Source organism: Rhineura floridana, chromosome 1 (assembly GCF_030035675.1).
Source record: "Rhineura floridana isolate rRhiFlo1 chromosome 1, rRhiFlo1.hap2, whole genome shotgun sequence".
In the NCBI taxonomy this organism is placed as follows: Eukaryota; Metazoa; Chordata; class Lepidosauria; order Squamata; family Rhineuridae; genus Rhineura; species Rhineura floridana.
In genome coordinates, this window is record NC_084480.1 from 185,481,986 (window position 1) to 185,509,949 (window position 27,964).

General features: G+C 39.6%; 1 protein-coding gene across 1 annotated transcript in view; it reads right to left on the reverse strand.

The window, feature by feature from the left end:
- Window positions 1-5,807: 5,807 nt before the first annotated feature.
- The window catches only part of DAP (death associated protein), a 43,164-nt gene continuing 21,007 nt past the window's right edge, over window positions 5,808-27,964 (reverse strand). The window contains exons 3-4 of the mRNA XM_061589299.1: window positions 10,251-10,293; window positions 5,808-7,478 (exon numbers count right to left, since the gene is read on the reverse strand). Of these exons, the coding sequence (XP_061445283.1) occupies window positions 7,359-7,478; window positions 10,251-10,293 (163 nt within the window). The 3' untranslated portion in view covers window positions 5,808-7,358. The remainder of the gene's footprint in view (window positions 7,479-10,250; window positions 10,294-27,964) is intronic.

Genomic DNA, 27,964 nt, shown 5'->3' on the forward strand with positions numbered 1-27,964 from the left:
TTGATGTCTAAATCTGATTTTGTTTGGTAGCATACTCCTCCTGTGAGGTATTCCTTTGAAGACTTAAGTATTGTCCATATGGTAAATTCCTGTGTAAGTGTGATGGATGAAAGGATGAAAAGCGCAAAAGAGAATTTCTATCAGTAGATTTAATAAATATTCTCAGGTATAATTGATCCTGCTGGCGATAGATGCCTGTATCTAAAAATGGAATACTGTGCTTATCAAAATAAAAGGCAAGTTTTATAGTGGTATGTATAGTATTCATCCACTTGAAAAAATCTTGTAACTCATATTGATTAGAAGAAACCATGAAAATGTCAGCTATATATCGTTTATAAAAAAGAATATTATAAAAGGATTATTATTTGGATTATTTCTGGACACTCCACTAAACTTATGATCCTCTGCTTTCCCAAGCGTATAAACAGGAAGATACTGCGATCTAACAGTAATATTGAACCTTGCCAACCCTTATGACATATTGCTTGCCTTAATTTATTTTAAAATACAAATTTGTTTATAAGTTGTTTTATAATGCGTTTTTAGGTTGTATGCTGCCTTGCAATACTTTATGTGAAAGTGACACTTAAAATATTTAAATAAACAATAAACAACTAATTTATTAAATCTAGTTAAAGCAAAGCCATTTTCAGACATCCAGATACACTCTGAGAATAAATCAAATAGATTTCAGGGTAGTCAGTGTGCCATTCCAACAGTAGAGGATGCCTCAAAGCTTTGAGAAACCTTCAACTTTGGGGTGCTTCTTTCCTTCCTTAGGCTAATCTGGTATGCCAAGCCAGCACACAAGAGCATACTTAACGTCATCTGACCTCATACACATCAGGGCTGGACTGCTCCCATAAATCATTTTATTAACAAACAACTAAGTTAGGTACTGAAAAAGGCAGACCCTTCCCACAAGCTTACAGTCTAAAATTGGGAGAAATACAGATGACAGCCACAAGCATGCAGCAACAGGTGTTGTACCATAGAGTTAAAATATAAGGCACATTTCAAATCTGTTGCTTTTTGTTATTACGAGTGACCTGGTGATTAATAAAACAGTTCACCAATACAAAAGTAGAAATTTAGATGTGCTTCAAAAGGTTTGACTATTTGTCTACAAACTGGATTTTAATCCTGGCTATTGCCTAATTTTAGTCTAGTCTGTTCACATCAACTTACATTTTAGTTTTTCACATTCTTCCTTGGCACGAGACTAAAAGTCCTTATGTTGTGCAGTATTAAGAAAAAATAATATGATGTCCAACCAACTTTCATGCTGGGGTGTTTGTTCTACTTCCGAAACTGAATCCCAAATCTGATTGTAAAATTCGTAAGGTTGTATTCAACTAAGTTATACTTAGCATAGACCCACTGAAATTGATGGACCTAAGTTAGTCATGCCAATGAATTTCAATAGTTCTACACTAACATTGGATGCAACTCATATCTTAATGTAGACTGTATTATGTTGTTTTAAAAAACAGATAATATGAATTCAACATTATCCAAAGAATGCTTCTGAAACAGGACAGGAGGAATATTTATTCTTACCACAACATCATGAATAATATATGTTTTTCACAATGCATTCCATGCTTTCATGAATGGATGTCTGATTAATTTTAATAGGAGGCATTTCCTCCCAATTCTAAACATGTAAATCTGTCCAGATTAGGCCACCACAATTTGTGACCTGCCAAGCCAAATAGAGCCCACCAGCCATGACTTGTGGCCTACCAGGCACTTAACAACCCTTCTCCCCATTTCTGCACTCCTAAGCAGACAGCAAAACTTAGACTTATGAAGCCTCTCATGGGCTACCCTGCATGGCTGGTCAGATTTGTTTGCCTAGGTGGGTCACAAGTTGTACAGGTCTGAATGATAATATACTCTTCATTTGTTACAAATACACTTGATGACATTTTTTTTTAAAAAAATCAGAACTTGGCATATTGTTTATCTATCACACACTGTTCCACAGTTGGCACTTTGCGGAAAAGCAACCCTGCAATGTTTCATCTTGCCATTGTTATAGCATGTAGGTCCCTATCAGGCACAAGAAATGAGCAGAATCAAATTACAATCATGAACATCTCTTCAGAACCTTTTATTCAGAGATATTATTAAGAAATAATAAGGTACTGAACACAGTGAAATGATACCACAGCCAGAAATTTCAGACCTGCCACATTGGAAGTGATTCTATGCGCTGTTTTTGATCTCACCTAAGACAGGTCTTGCATGTGTAAATGAGCAGCAACAGACAACACCAATACAGTTAACATCATCTCACCCTCAATGCCTGTCAACAGAGTCAATTTAGTTATCTAATCTAAAGTAATCAAGTGCAAAGAAGCAAGTGTTGCAAATGTATGTGTGACTCAGGCCACGGTGCTGATTTCAGTGGGTTCAATAAATTCAAGACAGGACTTAGGTTGCAATGCTAAACACACTTAACTGGGGAGTAAAACAGCTCACTTCCAAGTAAACAAGCAAAGGCTTGTATTGTACACCTTTCTAGGAGCAAATAAATGACAGCTTGTCCGCACTGGCTTCCTATTTGTTTCCAGGCTAAATTCAAAGTGCTGGTTTTGACCTATAAAGCCCTACACGGCATGGGACCGCAATATCTGGTGGAACGCCTCTCCCAATACGAACCTACCCGTACACTGCGCTCAACATCTAAGGCCCTCCTCCGAGTACCATCCCATCAAGAAGCTCGGAGGGTAATGACTAGAACTAGGGCCTTTTCAGTGGTGGCCCCCGAACTGTGGAATAGTCTCCCTGATGAGGTGCGCCTGGCGCCGACGCTGCTATCTTTTCGGCGCCAGGTGAAAACTTTTTTATACTCCCAGGCATTTTAAACTGTATCTTATGTCTATTTTATAGTGTATTTTAACAGTATTGCATTATTGTTGTATTTTGGTGTAGTTTGGTTCCTTGCTTGTTTGTTTGTTTGTTTTATTCTGTTCTATCTATTGTATTTATATATTGTGCTTGTTTTATTTCTGATGTACACCGCCCAGAGAGCCTTTTTGGCTTAGGGCGGTATATAAATTAAATTAAATTAAATAAAATAATAATAATAATTGTCACTGTTCTGCGACTGATGTTTCATACACTGAAGAGTTGCCTGTGTTCTTTTGATGAACATAAGCCCCATTTTCATTTACATCCACAATAGACATCACATGTACAGTTAGTCAGATGAACAGACTTTGCATTGCACCTCATAACAATTACACTTGATACAGTAAAACATTTTATTTATTCTTTAGCGTAATTTTCTTTTATTACTAGAAGATGATTTTACCTGCACTTCAAGGAAGAATAGTTTGCTTCATTAGCTAAAGACACACCTTAATTATGTCTTTAAAAATTGCAGAAATGTTCTGGGGAAAAATTAGAACCAATTCATCTTGTCCTCCACAATATTTAACATCTATATAAAGCCACTGTGAACCGTCATCAGGAGATATGAAGTGAGGTGTCATCAATATGGAAATGACACCCAGCTCTCTCTTGTCCATCTGAATCAGGACAGGCAGTTGAGGTATAGGACTGGTGCTTAGAGACTGTGATGATGGATGTGGGCAATAAATAAATTGAGACTGAATCCTGAAAAGACAGAGATGTGTCCAGAGTTCTCATGTTCAGGAGATGGGAGATGGCCTGTCCTGGACATGATTTCACTCCCCTGGAAGGAGCAGGCCCGCAGCTTGGGGGTAACTTCCAAATCCAACATTGTCACTGGATGCTCAGGTGGCCTCGATGGCTAGGAGTGCCTTTTTCCAGCTCTGGCTGGCTGTCCAGCTTGAGCCCCTTTGAGAGCAACACAGAAAGCTTTGAAATGGTCACAGTATACCTTGAAGACAACTTGGAAAGTTCAACTGGTCCAAAATGCAGTGGCCAGATTACTGGCTGGGCTTCCCTTTAGAACTCACAACCCGTTTGAAAACAGTTACATTGTTTGCCCGTTTCTGGGCTCAATTTTAGGTGCTCACACTAGTGTTTAAAGCCCTTAATGATTTGGGTCCTAAATATCTGAAAGACCACCTCCTTTCCTCTTGGATGTTTGGGGCCCTTTTGGTAGTTCCAGCACCCTCAGAAGCTCGGGGGGGGGCAGCCCAGAAGAGGGTGTTCCCTGTGGCAGCTCCTAAGTTGAGGAACTCCCTCCCCACCATGGTGCATCTGGCTACTTCACTGTACAGTTTTCAGTGAATGCTGAAGCCACACCTCTTTACCCTGGTCTTTACACCTGAGATGTATATTTTTAGGGGGAAAAAAACCCCATTTATTCTGATGTGATTTTAGGTTGTTTTAATGATGTATTTTAAAACTGTTGCAACCCGCCCTGGGACCTCTGGGTGAAAGGCAGGTAATATATTTAAATAATAATAATTTTAAAAACAATCCAGGCTTACTCCTTTGACTGCACTTCTGAATTTGACTGTAACCAAATAGAAGCCAGTAACTTATTCTGGCAAATATTGCTAGGACTGCAGCTATTTTATGCACAGAAATCTGATCGGCAGATATGTAGACAAAAGTACAAGATATGTAAGGATTCCCTTGCTGAATCACACCCACTATCTTTAGTCTAGCATTCTATTTCCAGAGGGCAGCTTGATGATTGTGGATGCTCACAAGGCAGGGCATGAAAATCATAGCCTTCTCCTGTTGTCTCCACTATCTGTCATACAGAGAGATACTGCCTCTGTACATGGAGCTCTCATTTAGTTATCATGGATGAGAGCAGAAGAGGCACCCACAAGGAACGTTATTTTCCTCCTCAGAGATATTCTGCCATTTAAATGCCTGCAGGGTTTGAAAGCCCTTTAATTAATTAATTAATTACGTAAATCTTACCCTTCCTCCTAAAGGGCAGTTGTGTGTGAAAAACAGAAAGAACCATTTAGATCGTAACCATTTAGATACAAAGAGCACCATATCACCTCCATGTAAAAAAATCAAGGCAGCATGCTACATGTGACCACTATTCACAAGCTATGAAGATGATGACAAATTAGTGATTGGGTGGGTAGGTAGGTAGGTTCTATGGCACAGTGGCAGCTAGGCCATACTGCGCCAAGCACAACAGGTTTAGACAGTTTGCCTCTCATTTGTTTCTGCTCAAACATAGCTTCCTTCTGTCAGCCAGCAATCAAATCTCATTAATTCCCAAGATTTTCAAAGGAGAAGAGCCAGGCAATCATGTCTTAAAATGTGAGAAAACTATCTAGATTAATGTCTTCAACAAGAAATAAAATGATCCATATGTTGCAGATCAGGTTGCTGAATTCACAGAAAAGCTGGTGAACAGTTATAGATGACACTGGAGCAAAACATGCTTGATATGAGAGGAATGAATGATGCAATGCAAGCAACTAAAGCTATGTGTGGGCCCCATGTGCAATCAGTAGTTGAGGGCTATTATACACTTGCAGTTCTTCAGTGACACTTTTGACCACAAAGCAGATATTGATTTCCATTTAAAGAGCTTGTTGATGATCTATTTTCCCACAGTTCTGTCATCAGTTAAGATGAGGGGTAAAGAAGATCCTTATGTGCCTAACTGGAAGGTGGAAACCTCTAGACATGGAGAAAAGGAGTAGTACATACCCATACACACTTGACAGTAGCCAAGAAAGTCAACTGCATGATTCACCCCTTTGCGAAGCTTTGACTTGTGTTTTACCCACAGTCAACAGGGTTGAAGACACCAAGGTTGTGTTGTTTCTGTTTTGCTTCAAAACAATGGCAGTCATAAAATAATTACACATTTTTATTTAGCAGTATTTCAAAGGGTTTTTATTATTATTAAAACTCTCCTCTTGCAGTTTTCTCATGTTACTTGTCATTAAAAATAAATGATTCTCCAAAGCCCAAAGGGAGTGGAAATTTCCCATGGTTTGCCAGAAAAGGAATTGCAACAATGATTTATTAGCAGCCACTTTTCTGAAGTTATTAAAATGTTTTGAAGTCTACAAGATAAAAAATGGAGTACTTTAAAGTACCTATAAAACTGCATGTGAAATTTGGGAACACAGAACTAAGTGATTCTAAAGTACAAAGTTGTATGCATGACTAGACCTAGCTTTAACTAATAGCAATTTTTACATCCCCCCCCAAAAAAAACTACCAGTGGAGATTGTCATGTGCAACTGATGGAGATATACAGCCAGATGTGCATTCCAATGCTCACCTAGTTCCCCACTGAATGTAATGGATCCAACAGATGCATATGGGAATATGCACCTACATCTGGGACCACTTCTCACACACCTGAGGTGGTTCATGGCCTTTTTCTTTCATTGCTTGCTTTGATAAAGAAGGGATAAGGACTAATTATTGTCCATTAGTACATGTTACTCCACATTTTACTGTATTAACATAATATACAACTTAAGTTACCAATGTAAATTGATTCAAACCTGGAGGAATAGTATATGATGGAGTCTTTCCTGGACTGTAGTATTGAGACTGCAAATGGGGCATTAAAACATAAGATTCAGCCTGCTCCTACAATCTGAAACTATACATTTAGGAAAGACTGTACCATATGCTATTCCTGCATGTTTAAAAACTGTTTCAAGGGCCTGAAAAGTTCCTGTCTTTTCTGACTATCTAGAAAGCATAGCAATATGCAGACCACCTAATCTTGCCATTTTAGATTCTTGTTTCTTATTGCTCTTGTTATTTTGGAAAAAATGCAGGGAGTCCTGATAAAGATTATGAACCAACCAATTGATCAATCTTTGGCTAAGCCACCAGATCTATGACATGAATATTTTAAAGATCTACCTTGCAAGAGAGCTCTACCCATCTGAGAAATTTCTGGTCTTTTCATATCCTTTACTAAAATAAAAATTAAGAAGCATGCCCTTCCTCAAACATATTTAAGAAGAGAAGAAAAATTAAAAAGAATCACAGTGGCCCCATAAAAGTCTGACCCACACATTAAAAATCTCTCATTAAAGGAGGGCAAGTGAAAGTTATACATCTCTTCCCCTTCCCCCACCCCAATATGACACATTCCCATCGTGACAAAATCAAGGAATGAAAAAGTTTAAAATAATTATTCATCAAAGACATTGTCTGATGTAGGTTATCCCCATCCTGTTACATTTCTATGACCATAACATTTTTGACTGACAGTACACAGGAGCATAGTTTTCAGTTGAGGGGATGGAACTGAAAACTCTCTCCCCCCTCCCTTTATTAAACTATTTAAACCATAGGCAATTAAGGCAAAAGCATGAGATACCACTTTTAAAAGATCTGGTAGCACAAATCTCTTAATCTTCCCATCCGTAAACACTATGGCTGAGTCTTGGAAAGGCGATTCATTTACGAGGCTGGTGGATGTACTGGTTGACGTGCTGTGGGGGAGGAAGCTTTTCCACAGAGGGATGAGGTTTCTGATGAGCCACCTGGGCTGCAGCTGGGGGAAAATCTTTATCACCCTGATTAAAGAACAAGCACATCATCATTATTATTTATTATTATTATTTATTAAACTTATATACCGCCCGACTAGCAATAGCTCTCTGGGCGGTGAACATAGGAAATACAATAAATGACACAATATTATAGAATAAAACACAAAAACAGTCTAAAATCAATACAACAAAATTTTAGGATTAAATTAACTTAAATTAAAAAAGAACACGTCTCGTCTGCAAGTTGTACAAATCAAACTAACATAAGTGTTGCTGCTCCAGCCTGATGTATCAGAATGTCAGAGATTCATACAAACTGCTTTCTTAACCAAAATTCAGACTATAGAATACGAGTCTGTGTTCATTTTCAGTTTGTCATTTTACAATATAACACTGACCTGTTGTTGAAATGACTTTGGTATACACATTACAGCTTCAACCTTCAGATCAGCTAAAATCAATTGCTTGATAGGAATCTAGGAAGCTGTATGGGGAGGCACCAGGTCTGCAGAAACCATGGCAAGCTTTACTTAAGTAAAGGGTGAAGTTATACAATTTATAAACTGTCTCAAACTACAAGTGTTACACTTTTTTTTTTACTCTTGAAGCAAATAGCTTTATAACTTAGCAAATTGATGCATGTGATTTTATAATACTGTGGCAATATACACCAGCAGCAGCTTGCCCAATGGGGTAGAGCCACAATAATAGCATCCCAGCAACAGCATCACTGCTGAATACCAGGAGGGGGGAGGTGGTGGTGAAGTCAAGACTGTATGAGTGTGCTGGCAGAATAAATCCAGTGTTACACCCAATTCAGCTACGTTGCCCAACCTTGCTGTCACAGCATCCCTCTCCCTCCCAATATGCAGCAGTGATACTGCTGCCTGGAGGCTATTGTTGCAGCTCTGCCCTACCAGGCAAGTCACTCCTGATATATATGTCTGCAAGAAATACTTAATTTTCATTCTTTGAGATGGCTGCCTAAACAAAGCTGTCCAAGCTTTACCTGGACCATATCAAGTAGGGGTGGGGAACCTGCAGCCCTCAAGATGTTGTTGGCCAATCGTAAGAGGTGATGGGAACTGTAGTTCAGCAACATCTGGAGAGCCACAAGTTTCCCATCCCTGATCTAAAATCTCTGTCTGTGCATGTTGTCTGCATGTTCTCCCACAGGGAGGGCACTGTGAGCTGAGTTAGCAGCCTAGACAATAAAGAAGTGTCACCTTCCTGACAAGGACTGTCTAATCTAGTTTATTTATTTATTAAAATTATTACCTGCCCTTCACCAGCAGGTCCCAGGGGGGTTACAACAGTTCAAAATTAAACATTACAAACAATTATAACAATTGTAACAAATAGGGCTGTCACCTGATTAAAGAAATATTAAGTTGATTCATTGCATGATGACTAATCTATTAATTTGAATACAGACAACAAAATAATTCTGAATCAAGAAACAGGCTTTCTTTGTTTAAAATGATGTACGAATATGTCACAGCAAGCATCATTCCTTCCTGTCGTATGTCATAGCAAGCATCATTCCTTACCATCTGCAGTTTTAATAAGTACTTGCAATATATCACATATACACCCACCCACCCACACCCTGCTGTCCCATTAATCAAAAGCATATTTTAGTCGATTAAATATTTTAATGGATTAATCTAACCAATTAACTGAGTAAACACTGCAACCCTAACATGTGTGTCAAGATAATCTATATTTTGTGACAAGAAAAGTAGAATACAGCTACCTATAAAAAATTGGGCAAATGTGCATGGCTTTACTTACCTTATGCAGCTTTGGCTAGTCAAAGGGTATGACTAAGCTGGGGTCATGTTTGCAGCCATAATGCATGACATGTTACCTCACCTCTAGCCATAGCTTAATATCAACTTGAGAACCAGCAATACGAAAACCACTTGCAGCTTCTAACTGTAGCAGAGCGGCAAATTTAATTTAATATTGCTCTACTTATCCCCCCCCCCGTATGAATATGGGTCATCACTGCAATTGGGAGCTGGTCTTACCCTGGTGGCTCTTTCTCCTCCAGTACCACCTTTTCTTTAGAGTAATGGTTATCTCTCTACAGTTTTATATTTTATAGGATAGTTTTATGTTGTGTTTTATCTTGTATATTGTTAACTGCCTTGGAAACAAACGTGTGGAAAGGCAGGATATAAAATTTAATAATTATTATATAAAATATAATGTATCTCAAATGATCACTAACTGTTTCCATAACACAAACATACATTTAGATTTCACCACCACCTCATGTACCGGAATGGAGAAGAACATATTCTATAATATGCTATAAAGTGCACACCTACATTTTCTGCTAGTAAAGAAGACACAAAAAGATAAATGAGGTGCTCCATGCAGGACCAATTCAGATAATTTTCTCTTTCCTAGTGTGAGCCTGTGGGCAGGGACCATATTTTAATCTTTGTACAGCACTTAAAACATTAAGGATTTTGTAAGTGAATAATAAAAAAATTAAAAGTGAGGAGTAGAGACATCAGATCAAAACCAAAAAAATGTGGCAATGTTGTCTCTATGACATTGATTTTAGTTTGTTTTAATGTTTTTAGCTCCTGAAGAAGGGTAATTCCGAAACGCGTTGAGCTTACAATAAATCTACTCAGCACCAGAGCCTGTCTCTCTTTCCTGCCTTCAGTTTGCTGCTTTTCCCTTTTGCTTCTGCAGTTCATACTAAACTTAATTTCATACTAAAATCAAGGCATTCCTTGATTTTAAAACACATGAAAATTAACATAGATGAAAACTCACCCTTGCAATGACTCCAGAAATGAACACAGTTGGTTTAGGTGGACTGGAAAATTAAAGAGAAATATTTAGCTACATAACTGAACAACTCCATTTGATATAGCCAGAGGACAAAAACAAAACAAAACAGATAATTCCAAAGACTTTATTACTCAGACTTTATAATCAATTCAAGGTAACCCAGCCAGTTGCAAACTAACATTCTCAAAGCAACCCCAATGAATTCTCCATTTAGCCTACACTTGCTGCGCTACTTAATGTATCAGAAGTGCAAACACTGTTGAGTTTGAGAGAAGTGTTCTTAGATGTTCCAAGATTCAAAATTAAATTATGGAGGAAAAATAAAAACGAGAGTGCAATCATAAAATCTTCATCAGGAATGGGGAACTTCCAGCCCACAGGCCAAATTAGGACCAGCGATGCCATTTTCCTCAAGTCAAGCCCACCTGCCCCATATGATAACAGGTGCAGGACAGGTATAAAGACATGACTGCAAAAGACCAATTGTTCCTTGACAAGTGGGGCTTGCATTCAGTGTCTTTTAAATCTGATGCCAAATGCAAGCCCCACTAAGATTAGTTCCACTCACGAGCTCTCAAGTAGACCATATCTGCCAGAAATGGGGCTTGCAGTTGGCACTGATCAGCACTAACTGTAAGCCCTGCTGGAATCAGCAGCACTTGGGACTGCTAGATCTTCCTTTGTTGTCTGGCCTGAGTTCAAGCTGGGCTTCAAAAAAAAAATGTTTAAACTTTAAAGCTGCACTTGGCAAAGGAAGAAAGGAAACAGCCAAGAGCACACTTGGAGAGTTGGATGAGTCACAGGCAGGGCACATAGGCAATAACCATTTCCTAGAATCTGTCCCCAGGATTAGGCATATTAATGAACAGCTATTAGCCAAGATGGCTAAATTAAGCCTTCTTGCGCAGAGGGATGTCGCCCCTGAACACCATATTCTGGGGACATATCACAGTAGAAGGCTGTTACATTCCTACTGTGCTAGTGAGTGACCTCCCAGGTGTTCTAACATTCTTAGAGTGACATCATGTTTGCAATAAACATACAATACTGTTTCAGCAAGCTAGCAGTAACGTCTATGAAACACAGCACAGGCAGCATTTTTGCTTTTTAGTTTCTGAAACAGACCTTCTGTATCCAATGTCAAATGGCTCAGTTGATGCATACTAACATATGAGAAGGATTCACCTGTAATGGATAACATGCTGACAGACACAACACATTTAATTTCTCTTCAGTCTCTCTCACCCATTCAGTGATGGCCACCCTGTTCCTCTCACCCATCATCTCCCTTGCCAAGTTGCTATACATATTCCTCTCCGTGATACTGCTTTTTTGAGAAGTTTCCTGCAAGACACCTCTCAGATAACAGTATCACTACCCACCTTTGAGCAATACCACTCAGCATCCTATAAACAAAATGTTGACTCCTTGACACACTTTTTAGGGGGGAAACCATAGGGAGAGGCATCATCTTTGAAAAAACTCACTCTAAAAAAAAAGTTAATTCACACTTTTAATGTTTTTGCTTGTGAGTCTCTATCTCATACATCTCATACTCAACTACTCTTCTTTGACTAAAATAACACAGGTCTGGCCTCTGAAACTCCCTGGAAAAGAGATACATGAGAACCATACAAGAACTGTTTGGGCTCTTCGGAGAAAAACAGGGTATAGTGTAATAAGTAATAAAATAAAAGAGAGAGGGACTTAAAATAGATTTCAACGCTATTCATCCTGATTTCCAAGCAGGGCCAATCAAGCTATTCAGCAGGGCCAAGCTTCAAAAGGCACCATAAATGGGGTGGGTGGGTGGGGGGTTAGATGGATAGACAGATGAAGGCAGGAACTTTTTAAAGCACTGGCCCTAGAGAGGGGTTGGGGTGGCATTTAGGCTCTGCTTCAAGCAGCAGATCATCCTGGGCCTGCACTGTTCCCAAACAACTTTTTCTTTCTCCCCTCAGGTTTCTGATGAGCAGAGGCCAGTTGTTTGTTTTTTAAAGAGTGGATTTGTGTTTCCCACAACTGTGCTATCCATTTGTTTTTGCCTATAACCTGGGACATGGTGGGCAAAAATATAAACAAATAAATAAATAAATAAACTGCCTTGGGAGAATAATTTGTCCTGAAATGTTGCATTTTAAAAAGTCATTAAATAAATAAATTCACCAAACCTCCAAACCACACTGTGCCTCTGACCACTGGAATAAGCAAAGCACAAGACAGCTCCAGCTCCTTCTGTCTATTTTCTCTAGGGTCCAGCCATCACCTCCCCTCCTTTGCTCTGCTTAGTACAATGGATGGGGGGGAGGGGAGAGAGCTGGTGACAGGACTGTGGAGAGGATGGGTGGTGAGTGGGAGGAGCTATGACTACCTCATCACCTGCTTTAGCAGAAGATTAAAATGAACTGTTCCCAGGTTGGAAAGTAATCTCGCTCTCCCATAGGTCAAGTTTGAGTAGTAAAAACGAGGCAAACAACTTGAAATTCGTCTTCAAAACTAACACTACAACATCAGAATCAAGGAAAAGTAGCTATAACATTTCTCAGGAGGATGTTTGATTTACAAACTTTTAAAATTTGTGTTAAGCACAACAGACATGAAAGGAAATAAGAAAAAAGAATAGCAAACAATCTGTTAATCAAATATCAAATCTAGTTTTCACACATTATTTGCTTGCCATGACATTTTCTGAAAGCCTTCATAATGGCAAACTTGAATTTGAATGATTTCTTCACATATTCTCTCTATGGCCTTTCAGTTTTCACTGTTCTCTGTTGAACCATGAAGTTTCAGAACAGCATTTTCTGAAAAGCACTTACTGCCACTCGATTTATCTACTGGCACCACTCAGGACTATGCTTGTAGTGATGCCTTTTGTATCAGAGAAGATGGTAGCTTGAACTGGTTGTCTCTTCTGATGAAACTTTGGAGCTTTTCATGTGACAGCCATTTCAACCTAATGACAACCCCCCCCCCAAGAAAATGAGACAATACAACCACAAAGAGCACACAATTCTGTCTCAGAAATAAGTTTGGAAGTTGATTCAACAAGGGGCCCAACACACAAGCATCCGTGGGTTTGTAGATTACGAATCTGAACAGGGATCATTGACCCACGTCCTATCATTAGTAGGCTCTGATTGACAGAACCTAAAACAAACAAGAGCAAAATTCTAAAGAGACTGACAAGTCAAAATATTGAATTTTCACACCACTTTCTTTTTGTGAAAGAAACAAGTTAGGAACTATGAAAAGTTATAGGGAGCATCAGCTCATATTTTTAAGTACCTCTATAGTACATCACTACTACCACAGACTAGTACATACTATTTGTAGCAATTAAAAAATTGTCTCCAGACAACCAGGCAGGAAAGGTTTAACAACTAGAAGAGAAATGGGATCCTTCATAACCTTGTTCAGGTTTTCAGTGTCCCACAAATTCTTAACATGGTGTGTTGCACTAGTTAGTGTACACTAAAACTGGGTTAACAAAGGCTCAAATCCCACACAGCTCTGACACTCACTGGGTGATGTACCTCACACAGTTGATGTGAAGATAAAAGGGGGGGCATGTACATTGCTTTCAGCTCCATACAAGACAGGTGGGATATAAACAAACATCAAATCAAATCAAATCAAAATAAAGGTGTGGGCAAGGCTGAAAGAAATAACCTCTGACAACCTGACTGCAAAATATAATTTGAAAGGGTGGAATCCAACTGGTGCCCTTGTGCTCATGAATGTGCTTTTGATTTAGTGGGTGCCTCACTGACAGAAGATGGGTGGTGATTTTTTCTGATTCCCACTGTTGCGCCCAAAAATCAGCTCCAGAGAGTTGGAGGACCCCTTCAGAATAGAGTGGAAGGAGTCATGAATTGCTGCTGACAGAAGGGCAAACTGGTGAAAATCACCTACCCTTAACAGAGGCACTGCTAGATCAAAAGCTAAGTGTAAGGGTGCCAATTGGATTCCACCCACTGACATATTTTTCTTCCCAAATGTAAGAACCAGGCTGGGGTTGTGACTGATTGTACCTAAATACAAGCCTGGAGTATGTGTCTCCAACCAAGAGTCTCTGAGCTGATTTACTGGAAGTGAGGACTTGCTGAAACCTGCTTGCTCTGTTGATCAGGATGGGGAAGAAGACCAGGGTACGAGTATTTATATCAGTCCTGGCCAATTCAAAGCCACCAAACCGCCTGCCAATCACAGGGTTCAATATTACATATCTCTGTTTCCTGAAGAAGTCTGAGTCTATTTAGTCTTCCATCTTAGACCACAAGATTTCTGATGCAAGACGTAGAATCCATTATTTTAGCTTGTTTACAGCATCTCAACACTAGCAACACTGTCTCTCACAAATAGGTGCTAAAAATAGAAAGGGACAGAGAAATCGTGACAGCAGTCTCCCCCCCCCTTCTCCAATCCTTCAAAGAAACGGAGGGGAGGAGGAAACAGGGTTTCACTCTTTCAAGTGCTTAACATGCTGCTGGTGTTTCATGCAGTGTAACCTACCATTCTAGTATTTTGTAAGCTATAATGGCTGCTTTGAGGATATATTTAATCTGATGAAGAAAACCAGTTTGACAGATGTTGTTTTGAAGATACAACATAGCTTTTTCTTTAGGCTTTAGTAAATAAAAATGTGTTTTTTAAAGTCCATTAATAGATGGAATCCTTGCATTTCACAAATATAAATAGGTTTTTTTTAAAAATTGAAGAAATTCCATTATAAAACCTACTTTCAGAGAGAATATTCTCATCTGTTTTAAAACCAAGAATTTATATATAATTATAACTATAACAGATGGAGAGAAATCCAGCACCTGCTTACAGTGAAATGTTTAAAGCACTTACTATATGCTACTATTAAGAAATGCACCTGCTGAACATCAATAACTTCAAGGAGTTCATTTATTCTTAATCCTATAAGGTGGAACTCTAACATTTCCTAATACTAAAGATTAAACAATGCATTTATTGACATTGCAAAGAAATCAGACAGAAGATTAATTAGTTGAAAATACCACTAAGTCAGTGAAATGAGATATGATGAATACTAAAAATGTTTTTGCTTTATCCTGTAAGATTTTGGGTCTATAGTTTCAGTGCAGTCATTGTTATTCATTATTATTGTTCTAGCATTTCCATAGCTCTTTGTATGAAGTACTCATATGCCACTCTGAAATTTGTTCGAAGCACTTCATATACATCATTGCAGTAACCTTTACAATAACTTTACAAATAACTACAAGTATGGTATTATGCGCTTCTATATTCTCTCTATGTGTACTATTGTCATTTAGATCTGGAACAGGATAGTCTGTGTGGATCAAGGGCTGAAACTGAGCCTGGAACACTTGATCCAAATTCTTGCTTAGTTATGGACAATCCTCTCCTAAAGTATACTCAGCTAGAGATATAATGGTAGGATATATGGGGTGGAATGGGGTTGAGGTACTCTCTTAGGTATATTAGCTTCAAGTGGTTAAGGTATTTGCAGGTGAAAATCAGTACTTTGGATCATAAAAGCCCTCTTCAAGCGTTATAATCCCCCACATGAGAAGCCTGGTGCGGGGAAGCAGGGAGTCTCCTGCACTCTTGAAAACTCCCCGTGCACTTTTAAACTCTAAGACCAGGGTACTAAATTGCACAGGACATGATTAGAAGCCTTAATACAACTGGGCACCTGGTGTTATCAGGTTTCCTCATCTCCAAGGTCAGAGGGTGCCCAGGAAGCAGAAGAAGTTGAGGAAAAGAGCAGCATGCACTGAATGGATGAAAAGGGGCTCTGGAAATGCTGTGTTCCAGTAGGTAATGGAGGGTGGGATCCCAAATCTCCATGGAATTCTGAGAGCCAGGACAAAATTCACATTTTAATTATGTACAAATTGCTTATGGAACTATCCCATTGCTGCTATGCTCATTCCTTTGCGGAAACTGGATAGTAGACCAGAGCTCAGTATAAGCCATTAAGTGTAAAAAAAAAATGTTCACAAGGGCAGAAGAACTGTAAAGTTTTTCTAAAAAAAAAAGTGTTTCCCCTGAGGGAAGATAATAAAAACTGTCTATTTTGACACAGCTGGAAGTAGGTCTCAATCCTACAGGGTCCAAGTGTGTATCTAATAAGGGAATTATTTTGGTTTTCCCCCTCAAGTTTTGTTCTACTGTTTTCAGTATTTCACGTGATCAATGTGACTTTTCCAATGAGTGGTCCTAAAGTTACAGTTGTTTGAAATTCTTTACCATCACTTACAGATCATTTGCTTCTCAGAGAGCTAATTCCTTGCTAGCACATTGACACAGAATCAAGCATTCTGCAACACTTCACATAAAGAAGTCTGCTCATCTGGCAACTTAAAGTATGCTGCAAATGTGCAAGGTTTTCCACAGGATGGCACTGCTGAGCCTCCAAAACCTGTGGAGATGCAAGCAGGCAGACAAGCTGATAATTTTTTCATAAATTACAAACAAAAACACAGAGTTGCATTCTCTCTCTCTCTCTCTCTCTCTCTCTCTCTCTCTCACACACACACACACACACACACACACACACGCATATGTTCAATTCATGAAGGTATCATCTAGAAGTTCAACTAATCTTAAACAAAGCATATCATATTGATCTCTTTTCCTTCCTCCAAGGAACTCATGGACACATATGGAGTTTCTCATCTTAAATCCACAACAACCCAATTAAAATAGGTAGGACCAAAGCCTTATTCACATGTTCAAAGAACACATATGTGTATAAAATATGGCAGGACTGTGGGGCTATGCACATCAGCCAAAGCCCCCGTCTGCTCCACCGGAACCTTTCCACAATGAGCAGGAAGTTCTAAAAGGGGATTTTTCATGCAGGGTTCTTCATCTGGAGGTTCACCAGAACGGCCAAGTGTTATTCCTTCAGACCTTCAAGCTCAATGTAGGATAGTCAGGATAGATCTGGTAAGGACAGGATGGCACTTGCTGCCCCACCCTCCCTCTGGACTTTATGTTCACACATAATTCTTTGAATGAAAAAATAGGGTTTCTGAGACAGTGATTAGCCTAAGGTCACCCAATGAGCTTCATGGCTGAGTGGAGATTTGAACAAAAGTTTTCCTAGTATAAGTCCAATGCTCTATCCATTATAATTCACATACTTTTAGTCACACAAATAAAAACATGCAGATATATTGAAATAATCTAAGTTCTCTCAATGAAAACAATTTACAAATTGATTCAATAAATGCAATCTTTGTTGTTGTTATGTGCCTTCAAGTCGATTACGACTTACTGCGACCCATGAATCAGTGACCTCCAAGTGCATCTGTCATGAACCATCCTGTTCAGATCTTGTAAGTTCAGGTCTGTGGATTCCTTTATGGAATCAATCCATCTCTTCTTTGGCCTTCCTCTTTTTCTACTCCCTTCTGTTTTTCCCAGCATTATTGTCTTTTCTAGTGAATCAGGTCTTCTCATTGTGTCCAAAGTATGACAACCTCAGTTTCATCATTTTAGCTTCTAGTGACAGTTCTGGTTTAATTTGTTCTAACACCCAATTATTTGTCTTTTTTGCAGTCCATGGTATGCTCATAGCTGTCTTCCAACACCACATTTCAAATGAGATGATTTTCTCTTATCCGCTTTTTTCACTGCCCAACTTTCACATCCCTCCATACAAATTGGGAATACCATGGTCTGAATGATCCTGACTTTGGTGTTCAGTGATACACCTTTGCATTTGAGGACCTTTTCCAGTTCCCTCACAGCTGCCCTTCCGCTCCTAGCCTTCTTCTGATTTCTTGACTATTGTCTCCATTTTGGTTAATGACTGTGCCAACGTATTGATAATCCTTGACAAGTTCAATGTTCTTGTTGTCAACTTTAAAGTTACATAAATATTCTGTTTTCATTACTTTAGTCTTTTTGACGTTGAGCTGCAGTCCTGCTTTTGTGCTTTCCTCTTTAACTTACATCAGCATTCTTTTCAAATCATTACTGGTTTCTGCTAGTAGTATGGTATCGTCGGCATATCTTAAATGATTGATGTTTCTCCCTCCAATTTTCACACCTCTTTCATCTTGGTCCAATTCCACTTTCCTTATGATATGTTCTATGTATAGATTAAACAAGTAGGGTAATAAAATACACTCCTGTCTCACACCCTTTCTAATGGGGAACCAAACAGTTTCTCCATATTCTGTCCTTACAGTAGCCTCTTGTCCAGAGTATAGGTTGCGCATCAGGACAATCAGATGCTGTGGTACCCCCATTTCTTTTAAAGCATTCCATAGTGTTTCATGATCTGCACAGTCAAAGGCTTTGCTGTCATCTATACAGCACAGGGTGATTTCCTTCTGAAATTCCTTGCTCTGTTCCATTATCCAACATATGTTTGCGATATGATTTCTGGTGCCTCTTCCCTTTCTAAATCCAGCTTGGACGGCTGGCATTTCTTGCTCCACATATGGTAAGAGCCTTTGTTGTAGAATCTTGAGCATTACTTTACTTGCATGGGATATTAAGGCAATAGTTCGATAATTACTGCATTATCTGGGATCCCCTTTCTTTGGAATTGGGATATATATTGAACGCTTCCAGTCTGTGGGCATTGTTTAGTTTTCCATATTTCTTGACAAATTTTTGTCAAAATTTGGACAGATTCAGTCTCGATAATTTGTAGCAACTCTGTTGGTATGTCATCTGTTCCTGGTTATTTGTTTCTTCCAAGTATTTTAAGAGCAGCTTTTACCTCATATACTAAAATTTCTAGTTCTTCATCATATGGTTCCTCCATGAATGAATCTGTCATCCTTGCACCTCTTTTATAGAGTTCTTCAGTGTATTGCTTCCATCTTCCTTTTATTTCATCTCAGTCAGTCAGTGTGTTCCTCTGTTGATTATTCAACATCCCTAGTCGTGGTTTAAATTTCCCTTTCATTTCTCTCAATGTTTTGAATAGGGCTCTTGTTCTTCCCTGTTTTTTGTCCTCTTCTATTTCTATACAATAACTATTGTAATAGTTTTCTTTGTCTCTACGTACTAGTCGATGTATCGTTGCATTTAGGGTTCTGACCGTGTTTCTATCGCCTTTTGCTTTTGCTTTCCTTCTCTCTTTAACCATTTTAAGAGTTTCTTTAATCATCCATTGAGGTCTTTCTCTCTTTTTAACTAGAGGTATGGTCTTTTTGGATTCTTCCCTGATCATGTCTCTGACTTCAGTCCATAATTCTTCTGGTTCTCTGTGAACTAAGCTTAAAGCCTCAAATCTGTTCCTTATTTGATCTTTATATTCTTCTGGGATGTTATTTAAATTGTATTTTGGCATTATGAGTGCTTTGTTGTTGTTCTTTAGCTTTACTCGGATTTTCAATACAACCAGTTCATGATCTGTACCGCAGTCTGCTCCTGGTCTTGGCTTTGCTGAAAGTATAGAATTTCTCCATCTTCTGTTGCCAATTATATAATCAGTTTGATTCCTATATTGACCATCTGGTGATGTCTACGTGTACAGTCGTCTTTTCGGTTGCTCATAAAATGTGTTTGCAAGAAACAAATTATGGGCTTCACAGAATTTAATGTCTTTCTCCTGCTTCATTTCTGTCACCTAAGCCCCATTTCCCCACAATTCCTAGTTCTTCTTTGTTCCCTACTTTTGCATTCCAGTCCCCCATGATTATCATCATATCTTGTTTTGGTGTGTGATCAATTTCCTCCTGTACTTCTGCGTAAAATCTCTCCAATTCCTCTTCTTCTGCGTTTGCCGTTGGACCGTAGACTTGGATGATGGTTATGTTAATAGTTTTCCCGGTTAAACTCATTGATATCGCTCGCTCAGACCTTGTGTTGTAGCTCCTAATTGCTTTTGCTACATCACTTCTCACTATTTAAAGCAACCCCGTTTCTTCTTGATTTCTCATTTCCTGCATAAAATTTTTTGTAGTTGCCTGACTGAAAATGTTCCATTCCCGTCTATTTTAATTCACTCACGCCAAGTATTGTAATGTTGATACGTTCCATTTCTTGCAATTTCTAACTTTCCCTGGTTCATACTTCTCACATTCCATGTTCCTATTGTGTGCATCGTAAAACTCTGGACTCTCCTTTTGCATTTGGTAAGCCTAACTACATCATCATCTGCATTGTTCAGAGTTTTCAAAATCTCTTAGAGTACTTAAAAAGATAGTGCTTACTATTTTTGCTTTGCTCTAACTTTTTAAAAGATAGTCATATACAAGTAGTCAGGATGTGCTACTGATCCAGTTCTGAGGGCACATTTGGAATTTTGAAAAAGTGCCATTGGTGCCAGTCACAAATGGCTATCACATGGCATGGGACAACACAAAATGGCTGCCACATCTAAAACAGCAGAGAAACAGACAGCGCCACAAAAGGTGTGGTTATGTCTCCACCATCACCCACCCCATCAATAGGGGAAAAGGCATCTATATCAGCCACCACCACATTCATTCACAAAGAGAAGCTCTTTACACCTTTCATCTGCTCAGAATGGGGGAACTGTGTCCAATGAAATATGGGTATGTTAAAAGGACTGTGTGTGCTTCAATGTACAAAATGTTGAGCCAGGAACTGAGCACAGACCTAACAAGCTCCCATGCACTGTGGACTTTTGAGGGAATATTTGCCCTTTTGTGGGTGCTGTAAAAGGTACTGATGGGTAACCTGGTGCCCATGGGAAACTTCTACTTTAATCTCTCCTGTACCCCATCACTACAGTTTGATGGCAGGTAGCACACAGAGGTAACATTCTGGGGCCTCTCCAATCATTACTTCTTCCCCTGGGCCAATGGAGGGTGGGTGGGTGTGTACATGTGTGCGTACACATGCACAGGGGGGTGTCGGATGGAAACAGCACTAATGAGGCTTTTTGTTAACTTTGAGCAGATTTTTCTTTGCCTGCGTTCAAAGTTGTGAGTTGTTTGCTAGCTTTTCCCAATAATTGCTGTTTTTCAAATAAAATCCTGCTCTTAAAAACCCAGTTTGCTTTCATCACTTGTCATTATTGTAAGTACTCATTTCAATAGCAACTAGAATCAAGATCCCTTACATGCAGGCCATGAGACACAGGAAACTTATCATACAGCAGCAGATTACATCAGTATGTTTTAAAAAGTGGGACAAACATTCCATTATAAAACAGAGTTGTCTTCTACCACCTTCATCTGATTCATAAACCGCAGTCATCTCTGGATAAAGATAATCTGACCACAGGAATCCATGATCTGATAAACCCTATCTCCAGATAGATTACTGTAATGCATTATATATGGGACTGTCCTTGAAGACAGCCCAGAAGCTTCTGTGAGTATAGAACTTGGCTGCCAGAATTCTAACTGGTTCAGCAAAGTTGGACACCAATTTTAAAAGAACACCAGCTGCTCATTTGCTTCCAAGCCTAATTCAAGGTGCTGATACTTTTGTTTGTTTGGTCTCAATTTCCATGGAGGTTTGAACAGAACATATTTATAAGTCAAACTACAGAGGCTTGCAGTGTCAGGAAGTGTTGTTACTCTGCCTCTTCCAGGACGGCTCTCACCACCACTAGGGGTTCTACTACTGCCCAGTCTAGTTGGGCTTCTCAACTGGGCAGGGCTGCCTCTCTGAATCCCTGTCAGATAAACAGCCTCATGGGCCAAATGGGGAGGCCCAGCAGGTCAAATTGGGTCTGCAGGTCAGAGGTTCCCCACTTCTGATTCTGATCAGAGTTTCCATACAAACTATGAAAAGACTCAAATCTGCAGGGAAACCATTAGTTGCCGACAGTTTAACTTGATTCATCTACCTGTACACCAGTAGTATATCCCACTATCTGTTGCACCATTACTTCACTGCTAAGATCGTCTTACCCCTTAAATACCCAGTCGATCACTGTGAGGCGAGGGCTTCCTGCAGATACCATGTCATCAGGAGGTCTGTCCCGCACAACTTAGGAAGTGGATTTTTAGTGTTGTGACACCTACCGCTTGGAATTCCCTCCCCTTAAATATTAGACAGGTGGCACCTCTATTATCTTTTCGGCGCCTACTGAAGACCTTCCTCTTTCCATAAGCCTTTTAAGTAGAGACCTTATCCCAGTCTGCATCTGTGTTGGAATTGTTTTTAAAGATTTTTTAAAGCTTTTTAAAAGATGTTTTGTTTTAACATATTTTAAAGTCTGTTTTTAAGATGTTTTAGAGTGTTTTTAGTGTTTTGTTTGCTGTCCTGGGCTCCTTCTGGGAGGAATGACGGGATATAAATTTATTTAGTTAGTTAATTAATTGTTATTGTTAATATTATTGTTAATAACAACAACAATAATAGTGGCAGTGTTGTGCCTATCCACAACACTGCTGGTAATATAAAGATGATTGGTTCACAAATGCATGAATGTCACTTGATTGCTCTACAGCTGACAAATCATGGGCTAATCACTGTTAAAAAGCAATTGTCATTGGCCAGGACAGCAGTTGTGTTTGAGGTGGCACTGGCCAATATCAAAAGTCCTGTCTCTGTGTTACACTTGTCACAGCCAGGGATGTAGTTGTTCAGGGTTGTGGCAGGTCGCATACCCCTGACTTTTTTGGAAGAAGAGTCCCAGCCAGGTCCCTATGTACAAGCCAATCATCATGAAAGGGGAGCGTGTTACCCACTGAGAAGAGTACCTGTCCTTTCGTGCTGATTGAAGCCAATCAAAGGGAAAGGAGGTGTGTCAGCCACTGAGAAGACTCTTCTCAGTAGCTAACACAGCTTCCCCTTTCATGCTGATTGGCTCCTAGAGATGTCTGTTGCAGTGGAGTGTAGACTCGCAGACAACATGGAGAGCAAGGGAGATGAATGAACGTGGGAAAGGTGATGGGGCTGTGAAGGCATGGTGTGACTATCATGAAGGGGCCCACCCTTCTGAATTTGTCACTGCATTACTGGTGACAGCTCATTTGCACAAGCTAGCCATCACTTGATGTTACAGTGATCAATGCAATAGCAACAAAGATGCATGGATGAACTAACCTTGAGAACTGGTTCCAAGGATCTTATTAAGTTTTAAACTGTTTTCAGATATGGGATTGACTAGCAAGTACGCTTCCACTTTTTTTTTTTTTTTTAAGGGAAATATCCTTAAAACAAGCTACTGCTCATATGATTTAAGAACAGAAGACAGCAGAAACATGAGTAAAAGGGTTATGATAGCAAACTTCCACCACATCTCTGCTAAGATGTTCAGCTTCTCAAATTGTAATTTTTTGGTATTCCACAGGAGCAACCAAATAGATTGGGGGAAAGTCTCACAGATAACTGAAGACTGATTACACTTGTTTCTGATTTTTAGTGATGTTATAGACTATATATTGCAAAAGCCTCCAAGAAGGTTTTCTTCCATTCCAATTTCCTCTCATTCATGATTTTCCCTGCACAAGCACAAGGAAGCAAATACCCTCAAAAAATAAAAGTATTAAGCCATTGATTCTGTTGGCAAAAGCTGAAAGAATACAGCAAGAGTGAGAAAAATGTTTACAATTCCATATCCTAAAGGGCTACTGTCTTCATCTGTTTTAAGTCAAGTTAACTACCAGACTGTAATCCATCGCTGGGACAGAGTTTCTGAGCAGACAGTTTCAGGCACAAGCTCTTAAAAACAGTAATTCATTTCTGCCAGATCAAAATATTTCTGTTTACAAGGCATTTGTGAGGCACTATCTGAAGCCATGGGCTATCTCCCCTTTGCAAGAGGGTGTATTTATGTGGCATGTTAAGTTTCTTGATTGCAACTACATACCTACTGGTAATGCCCCTATTAATATTATGTTATCAGTGTCTATGTGTTATAGGTATTGCATTTTTCCACACACATAATTATTTTGTCAGGGTATATATAACTTTCCCCCATAATTTTACAACAGCAGCTTTTCACATGCAAGCAATTTTCCTCTGTGAAAAAGGACCTCTATAATAGGATAGATGTTTTTTCATTTGTTCCAGGACAAGAACTTACAAAAGAAAGAAGGGCAATATAACTCTGGAGATTCACCTACCAGGCAATCATCTAATGGGAGAGGGCCCTGGGAGATAAATGGGGTGCAACTGTAATTTTCCACTGAGGCACTCCCCTCAAATCAAGGGCACTGTCAGGGCCAGGCCAAGGCTAGTTGTACCCAAATAGATACCTGAAGGATGTGTTCTCCAGCTCAAGGTAGCTGAAGTCAGTCAATGAAGTTGACAAAATTGGGCTCCTACTTGGGCAGGATATAAATACATACATACGACAAACAGCACCTTGCTTATAATAATCAGAGCCAATTTTGAGGATACTTGAGATCGGCTGATTGCAGGGCACGATGCTGCACACACCTATATCCTTACTGCTTTTGAAGCTGTCTCCATGGACACAAAGTCTACATTAGTTCTCTGGGCCAGGCTCAGGTTTAGATTTTGAGGTTCCTGATTCAAGCCACAGAGTCCCTGTTAGGCATCATGTTGCTTGCAAGAAACTCCAAGATCCTATATTCAATATTCAGTGCTTTCTCCTTCAAGGCATGTGTCATCTGACTGACCTTTCTGATTTTTCCACCTTTTAAACCGTTTCCCTGTAACCCCAATCCAGATTTAATCTAAGCACATATATTGTTTGTACACCAGTCTCTTTGCTTGTGTATCCAAAATGATACACATACATGTACATAACCATAACTAAAATCAATATCCACACACTAAAACAGCCTTCCTCAACCTAGTGCCCTCCAGGTGTTTTTGGACTACTCCTCCTGTCATCCCCTGCCAACACGGCTATGATGGCAGGAGCTGATGGGAGTTGTAGTCCAAAAACATCTGGAAGGCACTAATTTGGGGAAGGTTTCATTAGAACATAGAAACAGCCTTCTGGAACAAACCAAAGGCCAATTTAGTCCAGTATTGTATTTCTCACAGTGGCCAACCAGATGCCTCTGGAAAGACCACAAGTAGGACATGAGGGCAATACTACTCTCTTGGTGTCATCTCCCAGTAACTGGTAGTATTCAGAGGAACACCAGTAATATTATATCCAAAATGTCACAAAATTACCTAGTGAAGCACAGAAAAAGGATGTCAGTTGCTAGCCTGAAGACAGAAGTCTCGGGGGGGGGGAATATGTTGGTCTTAATTTCATTCATGGGGTAGGGAGAATGAAAAGAGCCATCTGCCACATTACACAGATTACATGAAGATTACAGCGTTGCTCAAAATAATGCTTTTTCAGCTCCTGCTTCCAAAACCGCATGTCATTTGGCATTACATAAATGGCTGACAACAGCAATACTCTGCAGAGAGTTATCCAATGAGCTGAGTGGCATCTTAGCATAATGTCTTACTATTACCAAGTTATGCAAATATGTCCATTATTTTAACTCTAAAATATGTCTGATCAAAGCAAGGACAAAAATCTACTACTTTCTCCATACACTCCAGTGAGCTCTATCACCATGAACAGAGTATGGGGGCAGGGGAGAGAGAGAGTAAGAATAATTGTGTGTGCCTTTCCTCTTTGGTATACTTTTCAAGAATACACCAATTAACACCCCCTTTTTTCTTGGAATTCATCAATCTACTATATCTATCCTCCCGGGTTACATACAATTCCCTGTGGAATTCCCTCCCCTTAAATATTAGACAGGCGCCATCTCTGCTATCTTTTCAGCGTCTTTTGAAGACTTTCCTCCTTCAACAAGCTTTTTAAGTTGAGACCTATCCCAGTATGCATCTGTGTTAGAATTGCTTTTAATATGTTTTCTTTAATATGTTTTTAATCCTTTTTTAAAAGGTGTTTTTAAAGCTTTTTTAAAAATGTTTTTAACGTTGTTTTGTTTTAATGTATTTTAAGGTCTTTTTATGATGTTTTAAAGTGTTTTTAGCATTTCTGTTTGCTGCCCTGGGCTCCTGCTGGAAGGAACGGCGGGAGATAAATCAAATAATAAATAAATAAATAAAATGGCCAGTTCCTCTTAGAATCACACACTATTCAGAAGTTTGCATTGAAAGAGCGGGGGGGGGGAGAACCCACCAGTTAACCCTGATGGACTGTTAGGGGACAAAAAACTCCAGGTAAAACTAGCTTCTGTATAGGAAGGTTTTTGAAGCTGGCTCACAACAGGCAAACCTAGAGAACTCTTCCAGAGTGGAGTGGAGTGACCCAGAAAACTAAAGCTAGCTGATTCTATAAATATAGCTGCTAACCACACTGCTGAAGTTTTCTTGAGGTTCTAGGCCACACCCTGCTTTCTTCACTTAGAGGGTCAAAATATAGCATCTCCCATGTGAGATTTTGAAAGGGAATCCATCCTCTCCGTAACAGAGACATTATCCTAACTGTAGATTTTCTAGTAATCCATCATAATGTCTAACCTCATTTTGAACTCTACTAAGCTTTTTGGCCTCAATGACATCTTGTCAAAAACAACCTTTGCTCTCTTGTATACCAAGTGCCCAAAATACACTATTTTACAACTTAGTAGGAATGCCTGTGAAGAGTGAACAGGTACACAATGGTGCCTGGTTCCAACTATTTACAAAAGCTGCTTCACATGCTGTGTTAGGGTCATGGGACCTCGTCATGTGAACATAAAAAGGGGCCATACCAAGTCAGGCCACCGAGTCCATCTAGCTCAGCCAGGGTTCTCTCCCATTGGAGATGGTGGGGATTAAACCAAGGATCTGCAGGCCAAGCAGATATTCTACCACTAAGCTGTGGCACAAAACTTAAAACATACACATGTGCACACACGCACAGAGTAATATAAAGAAGGAACCTCCATCAAGACACTTTCAGAATTTGTAATAATTTCTTTTGCAGCTTCAGAGTACCTCCATAACCTGTTGCGATGCAAGTGAGCAGCGCGTTCTTCTCCCTGCTCCCAGGTTCAGAGGTGCTGTGGAAAAGCACTACTCATGACTACACACTGTGCTTTGGATTGGGCAAAAAAGCTTCCAAGTGCATTCCAGTCTGGTTTAAAGTGAGAGGCTGACCACTCCTCTTTCTGATTCCTCATGGATAGGAAACTGACTCCACCCTTTCTCATAAGAAGCAAGGATGGGAGTTGGCAGTCTTAAATTCAGTTCCCCACATTTCTGCAGCAATTCACAATTTATTTATTTTTTAAAGTCCTCATGAAAATTCTTCAGCAGTTTAGTGCAAATTTCTTCTAATAGACACATTTTTGTATGCAGTTCTGACGAACGTACTCATTTTTGCAAGCAATGTCTCCTAATAAAATGCTGTATTAGGATGTTATTTTAATTAATTTAGGGTGCAATCCACCTCGCATTTACGCCAGGCTGAGGGGATTTGGATGTGGCAGATCTCCAGCTGAGCCAAATGGGTCCCAGTTCAGCTGGGCTACACCGGCATAGGTCCCTCAGCCCAGCTCAGCCAAGGCCAGTGTAAGGTAAGTTAGCATAAGTCCCCAAAAAGAGGTGTATCAGGTGAGGGGCCAAGCTGAAGGGATTCAGGCCACATCCAATTTGTATTCAGAGCACTCCTGCAGGTGCCAATTCAGGCCAAAGTTACAACGGGAAAAAGGTTGTATTTGTTTTCTTAAATACAATAGAAGTCAATGAAGAGAGCTTACTTTCCAGCAGGGGTATTTGGGAGAGCGGGCTTTTACTTTCTGGTCTCTGCTTGCAGCTCCCGGCTGAGCCAGTGTCCAGCCAACCGAGAGGCTCCTGAATGTTAATGCAGCCAG